The 7742-nt window shown below is 38.4% G+C and overlaps 1 protein-coding gene across 1 annotated transcript; it reads right to left on the bottom strand.

Annotated features, from left to right (window-relative positions):
• Positions 1–4776: 4776 nt before the first annotated feature.
• LOC101621020 (olfactory receptor 1A1-like) lies at positions 4777–5706 on the bottom strand. Its single transcript, XM_004684775.1, has one exon. It carries the CDS (start codon positions 5704–5706, stop codon positions 4777–4779), a length of 930 nt encoding a protein of 309 aa, XP_004684832.1.
• Positions 5707–7742: the final 2036 nt, after the last annotated feature.

Raw genomic sequence — 7742 nt, 5'->3', positions numbered from 1 at the left:
CAATTCACCTTTTGTTTTTTCATTTGATAAAATGACGTATTATTCTACTTACCTCTTGGGGTTTTGTGTAGTTGCTGGCTATATATTCCTTGATAACTCTGTCATAAAACCTCTCTCTCCAACATCCACAGTTGTACCCAAGGAGTCAACTCAGATGTCATGAAAGGTCCCAGTCATGTGGCCTTCACTCCTCCCCAACAAATGGGAAGTTTATAGCTACTGGTCGACCACCTGTTAGCATCCGTTCTGGGGTTGAGGAAGCAGGCTGGAGAGTGGGGCGTCTGTTCCAGAGGCAGGACTGGGGTGGTTTGCAAAGAGGGAACTGACTTCTCAATCCTGGATTAGAAGGGGTAGAGGAAGCAATCGTAGATGAAGGCTAAAGTGAGGACTCAAAGAAGCAGGATGGGTCATAGCACAGAGAAAACTGAATTATTCACCAGTTTATAAAGCCTCTACAAACATGAATCCCTTGGGTCTTCATTTTGGCCATTGTCAAAGTAATTGTTGAATTTCATTACAATCCTATTGTTCTGCCCTGAGGGGACACAAGTGACTCTCAAGAGTAATTGTTTTCACAGTCATATGGGAAAGAGTGAAACTAGACCACTATCTTACATCATATCTGAAAATTAATTAAAAATGGATTAAAGTGAATGTATGACCTGAAAACAGAAATCCATAGAAGGTAACATAGTTGGTAAGCATTTGACATTGATCTTAGTGATTTCTTTGTGAATTCCTTTTCAACAGCAAGAAAAGCAGAAAATGCAAAGTAAATGGACTACATCAAACTAAAAAGCTTCTGCACAGCAAAAAAGAAACCATTGTTAAAATTAAAAGGCAGGGTCCTCCCTGGTGGCACAGCGGGTTAAAACACAGCATTAAGAATTGAAAGCCACTTCAGCATGAGGTCAATCCCCACCTGCCCTGGAGGTGACCACTTGGTGTGGCAGACCTCTCCTGACCCACCCGCTGCTCCCCTCAGCATTGTATTCGTTAATCTGCCTGTTCTGCTCTCCACTCTGTCTGGTGAATCCTCTCACCGCCCCTGCACCTCTGGCCTGTACCCCAGTTCTGTATGCATAAATAAATAAATCTTAAAAAAAAAAAAAAGGCAGCCTGTTGAGTGGAAGAAGATATTTGCAAGCCATGTGTCAGATTAGGGGTGAATATGTATAGATAGAGGCAACCATACAACCCCAAAACTGAAAACCCTACAACTAAATAGAATAATGAGTAGAGGAGCTAATAGGCATTTCATCAAAAAGACATATAGATGATCAGTGGACTCTTGAAAAGATATTCTACATCGCTTATTATTAGGGAAATGCAAATCAAAATTTCAGTGGAACTTTACCTCACACCAGTTAGAATGACTTTTAGGAAAAAGTCAAAAGTAAAAGTGTTGACAAAGGACCCTTGAGCACTGTTGGTGGTTCTGATGTTTCAGTGTGGGGATCCATGTGGTGTCAGTGAGGAGTGTGGGCAGTGGGATTCCAAATGCCTTGTCATAGCCTTGATATAAGGAGGGCAAGCCCAGGCTGGGAAAACTATGCTGCTGCTGCTTCCTTCATCAGACAAGGCTTCAGTCCATGCCCAAACCTGCTTCCCAGGCCTTTGCCTCAGTATCCTGTGTCTCTGAAGTTCATAGTAGATTTATCTCCAGCCTCAGAATCTCTCACATCCCAAGGGGCTAAGGGATGGGCTTCCACTACTCAGGGGCACTATCACCATTTAGAAAATCTGGTACTGAAAGTTCTGTCCAGGGCTCAGTCAGAAAGCAGCATTGTACTTCACACTTACCATGGAGCTCACCTGTGCCATCTGGGCACAACAGAGTATTTGCCTTCCCCCAGTTACTCCTCTAGGAATGGCCAGTGCCAAGGCCACAGCTCCCCTCCCTTGCACTTTAACAAATGACTAAGCCCCTAACTCAGGGAAAAATAATATCTGAGCAATGAAGGTGATGAGCTTATATGTAGATAATAGTTGATTCCTAGTTGTGATTAAGGGAGAGCCCTGCCTCTAGTCAACTATTCTCCCATGTATGTCTCTTCCTTAACTCCAACATATATTTAATAATAGATATTGAAACACTATTTATCTTAACTTTCATATTAGTATTAAATGATTTACTCAATACCTTTATAATAATATAGCATTTTGTATTTGTTTATATATTCATTTTTATCAATGAGTATTATACTTTTTTATGCTACTGTGTTGTCTTTATTGTCTTTAGTTTTAACTTGATGAATTCCCTTTAGCTTTTCTTGTAAAGTAGCTTTATTGGTGATGAAGTCCTCCAGCTTTTATTTGTCTGAGAAAGTCTATATTTCTTTTTAAATATAAAGTTAGTATTTTATATTTAATAAATCCTTATATAGTTTTAAGTTGGCTCTCTTGTATGTGACATCTTCTTTCTTGCTTTCAATATTTTCTCTTTGTTTTTTGACTTTTGACAACTTAATTATAATTCAATATGGATTTTTGTGATTTCATCTTCCTTTCCTACCTTAGGGGAAAAACTGAGTGAGAGTGTTTCTTCCTAATTGTATGGCATAGTGAGAGAGTATCCTAAGTTCCCTATTATCTTTACTGAGTCTGTTTTTGTTTTTACCTGGACAAACATTCCTTTCAGTATTTCTCACAAAGGAAATCTGTCCATCAAGTGTTGTGGAATCAATATGTTTGTTCTAGGGAAAGAAGGATTAGGGTTTTCAAGCCTGCTATCTTGCTCTAATATATATTTTTTTAAAGATATACTTATTTACTTATATAGAACTGAGGTATAGGCCAGAGGTGCAGGGGCAGTGAGAGGATTCACCAGAGGCAGAGTGGGGAGCAGAACAGGCAGATAGAAGAAGTACACTGCTGAGAGGAGCAGCAGGTGGGCCAGGAGAGGTCTGCCACACCATGTGGGTCACCTCTGGGGCAGGTAATCAAACTTGCACTGAAGCGACTGTGGCCAGCTTGCAGTGCTATATCCTAAACATTGCACCACCAGGGAGGGCCCTCTTGCTCTAATTTATATTCTTTTTATAATTAATTGCTTGTAATTAATTTACATTTTAAAATAATTAGTTTTCTTACACTCTTATTTACAGTTTTCACTAAAGCCATCTTTTTCCTTTTGTAGATCAACCTAAAACACTTAAAGACATCATCTTTGTTACTATCATAAAAATTATTACATCTTGCTATTGCCATATAACCATTGCATCTAGATTCTTTATCTAGACCTTCTGTTTCTTCTCAAGAATGTTCAGAGGATTGCCTAATTCAATTCCTGCTCTCACCATTACCCTTTCCTCCTCTGTATCCAATCTTTGATTCAAGCAAATGCTCACTATTGTATCAGGCAGAGCTTTTATTCTGTCTGTCTATCTAGCTATCCATCTATCATCTATCTATGCAATCTCATAAGCACATATTGACTGCCTGATCTAAAATTTAGGGTTTTAGTAATATCCTTTTTTTCTAACCATATGCTACTTCACTTACATTCCCTTAGTCTTCCATATTAAATTCTTCATCTTTAATCCTAGGTTCATTTTTTGTCTCTTATTTTTGATGCACTTCTATTACATCTATGTGTATTTCTAAGAAATATAGTTTATGTTGTTTATTACCTCATAAAAAGGGTACAAATAACCTTTTGGGATTTACATTTTTATAATTAACATTATGTTGCTAAGATGCATCCAAATTGTAGCATGTCTCTGTGGGCCATTCACAAGAAGGAAATTCTCTATTGACTGAAGGCATAGATTCTGATTAGTAGGGGCATGGTGTTGCTGATGCATAACGAAGGGCAAGGAAAATTGATTTAAACCTATGTATGGCGTGAAATTGGTATTTCCTCATCCAAAAACTATGGTGACAACAACAATGAGAAGAGGCAATGCCATTGAGGACTCAGACTCCCCAGGAACAAAATTTGGTAATGACCATGTGCCAGAGCCATTTGACAGCTCCTTCAGAGATCTGAGCAGTAGAAAGATGGTCAGAGCTTCTTCTGAGAACTGATGTTCTAGTAACACCACCTTTTGCTTTTTTTCCCTGAGACATAGAGGAAATTACATCTTCCTTCAGCTTATAGCCACGGGGTTACTGCAGCATTTGCCTTTTAAAGCCTTTATTTTCTTTCAATATACAGTTATATGTTTGATTTCTTGTATTATCTTCTTGGTTTCAACATATCTGGTGTGATTTCTGTTTTTAAAATAACTTTAATAGATACACTAGGCATATAGTGGATGGGCACTTTAACAGATTGTATTTCATAGATTAATATTTTTATACACCACTTTCCATCAGTATTCTTGGAGGCATTTTAAATGACCAAATCTGTAAACTGTATATTGAACTGAGGAAGCATCTGCCTTAATAGGCTTATGAGCATAGTAGGTAGTATTAAATATAATGGTCCATAAAATGATACCTGAATAGTAAATCATAACTTTCAAAGCATGAAATATCACATTTTATGATAGTAGCAGGACAGATATTATTCTTAATAGGTAGATGTAGTAACTGAGCTACAGTTTTTCTCAACTTTACTCTGACAATTGGTACCATAACATGAGTCCAATATTTTGTGCTGCAATTTTGACAAAAGGAGTAGAAATGTGTCCAAGGTGATAACTTCAGCAATATGTCTGAGTAATTTTTAACTCAAAAGATAACAGGCAACTTCTTGGGTTGACACTGGAGATGAATTACCAAGACCATCCTAATTGGTGACAGCAGTCTCAAATCTATGAGCTTACATGATCACAAAGAGATTTTCTTGCTGAACAATTTCTTAAGTGCAACCTTCATATCCTTATTTCTCAGACTATAGATGAAAGGATTTAACATTGGGGTCACTATCATGTACATCACAGTCATCACTGCATCCTTTAGGCTATAACTCATCAGAGGGCGGAAATACATGCCCATGACTGTCCCGTAATATAGAGAAACAACTGTGAGGTGGGAGCCACAGGTGGAGAAAGCTTTGCGCACACCCTTTGTGGATGGAACTTTTAAGACTGTAGAAAAGACCCTAATATAGGAAATGGTGATGCATATTAATGGCACAGAGAAAACACCAACCCCTAGGTACATCATCTTCACATTAAATTGAATATCAGAACAGGACAACTTGAGCAAAGGGACAATGTCACAATAGAAGTTGGCTACTTCCCGGTTTCGACAGAAAGACAGCCTTGATGTGAGCAGAGTGTGGATGAGAGCATTGGAATTGGCAATCACCCAAGAACCGACAACTAGCAGGACACAAGACCTTGGGCTCATAATTGTTGTGTAATGAAGTGGGCGGCTGATGGCCACAGCACGATCATATGCCATAGCTGCCAAAATATAACTATCTGTGTTAGCCAAGGAAATCATGAAGTACATTTGTGTTAGGCATCCCTCAAAGGAGATGACTTTGCTGTCCAAGATGTAGTTGGCCAGTGTCTTAGGGATAGTTACAGAAGAGAAGAAGATGTCAATAAAGGAGAGGTTGGCAAGGAGAAAATACATGGGACTGTGAAGGCGAGTGTCGGAGCGAATAGCCAAGATGATGAGAAGGTTTCCAATGAATGTGATGGGATAAATGAACAAGAAGAGGATGAAGAAGATTTTTTCCTGTTCCTCTTCACCGCTAACTCCCAGGAGGATGAAATCCAGGGTAGAGGATTGGTTTTCTTCCTGCATGTTTCCTTTGTTAAAAAGAGAGGAATCCAGAATTATTAGTGAAGTTACTGTGTTTACTACCTTATTTATTCACATCTACCTGCGTCTATATGTAGGTGTACTTCAATGCAGAGGTTGCCAGTACTTAGGTGAAAAAGCCATGTTTATCAGTTGGATAATTATCAGGTAAGTAGTGTGAAGATGACATGCTCTTTACCCTGTGCAGCACTGTGATGCTGGATTTACTTTCTTGAAAATAAAATTTTGTATTGCACATGTTATAAATTTTCTTAAGCTCTGTGAAAAAAATATGGGTATTTGGAAAAATTCAGTTCATCCATATATTCACCATGCATAACAGTCTCTGTTCTCAGGTACCTTAATATTTAAAGAAAAAAAGTTAGTTTTATGTACTAATTTTGTTACATAAAAGAATAAAAGGACAGCGTTTTAGAGTATTTGAAGGAAGTACTTGAGTAGAAAAAAGTGTTTCCTACAAGAACATCATGGGCAATCAGAAAATAATTAGAAGAAAGACAGCTGAGAATAGGTCTTCAGAAAGCAAGCCCAGTGAGCACCTCCCCAGGCATCCTATTTCTAGGCACAGGTTTCATCTCTTTCCAAACCTTACACACACACACACATATATATACACACACATATACACATATGTACATACACACACACACACATACACACATATATAATCAGGCCCTTCCTGGTGGTACAGCAGGTTAAAGTGAAGTGCTGCAAATCTGTCGGTAGCCACTGCAGCATGAGTTCGATCCCCAGTCTGGGAGGTGACCCACATGGCACAGCAGACCTCTCTTGTCTGCTGCTGCTCCCCTCAGGAGTGTGTTTCAATCAATCAGCCTGTTCTGCTCCCCACTCTGTCTCTGGTGAATTCTCTCATCCCCCTGTATCTCTGGCCTGTACCTCAGTTCTTGTATGCAAAAATAAAATAAATCTTTAAAAAATGATATAATCACTATATTTTATCTTTATTTTATTTATTTGGTGACTCATGCAACATCTCAGTGGTGTTAATCTACTGTTGGGAGACTCTGTTCTACATCTATATATTTGATCTCTCCTATATTTCCCATTTGTTATGCAGCTAACCCGTCTAAACAGACCCCAAACTCTAAATATACGAACAATGGGATTTACAAACTGTTTTGAGGAGAAAAAGTATACCTCCTTTACTTTCAGTTCTTAAAGAATACTGTTGCTTATTATTTTGTGTTTATTCTATGTAACAATTTGTTTGAATTTAATATTTCTGAGTTATATCTGGATATATCATAGGTTCTCCACATGTGGGATGCTCACGGGAACACCCATCAGTTTGCCCCTTTCTTCTGCACCTGATATTGTTGTTGTTGTTTTAACTCAAGTTGTCTGCTTTCTCTGTTCTTTAATTTACAACATCGTTGTTCTCTACTTGAAGCATTGTAACACTCATTTAACGGCTTGACTAGTGTCCTTTTTAGTTTATCTTGTACTTTGTGATCATAGTAGTAGAGATATTGGCTGTACACCCAAACTGAAGCTGTTCTCTTGGTCACCCACTCATCTAGAACTACATTTCCCAGAGTCTTTTGCAAAGAGGTGTGGCCATGTGACTGAGGCATTGTCTGCTATCCATGTGTGTTCTGGTTCTGGGCTACATTCAGACTCTCTTTCCCCTGTGCCTGCTGAATGCAAATGGCCAGACAGCTGAATGTGTTGGCAGAGTCACATGGTAGAATGAGCTTGTGTCTCTAGTTCTCCACACATAGGGTAGCCACCATCCACTAAGAACACACACTGGGCCTTTTGGAGCAGGAAAAGCAACCTTAAATCTGTTAAACACATTTACATTACATTATATTTGTCATGTATTTGTTACTGTAGTACAGGCCATCCTAATGAATTCACTAATTTTCTAAAGAGACTTCTACTCAAAAATTAATGTCAACTATAATTATTTAACCACAAATTCTCAGTGTCTTCTTTAATTTTTATGTGAATTATATGCTAGGCTCTGGGGATACAGATTTAATTATCATTCCCCT

Source organism: Condylura cristata, unplaced genomic scaffold, assembly GCF_000260355.1.
Source record: "Condylura cristata isolate star-nosed mole 26May11 unplaced genomic scaffold, ConCri1.0 scaffold00017, whole genome shotgun sequence".
NCBI lineage: Eukaryota > Metazoa > Chordata > Mammalia > Eulipotyphla > Talpidae > Condylura > Condylura cristata.
The sequence above is the reverse complement of the archived record's forward strand: the minus strand, read 5'-3'. Positions and strand labels throughout refer to the sequence as shown.

What these genes read in the sequence shown, in the direction of transcription:
- LOC101621020 (XM_004684775.1), bottom strand. Translation starts at nt 5,706, where the DNA reads ATGCAGGAAGAAAACCAATCCTCTACCCTGGATTTCATCCTCCTGGGA.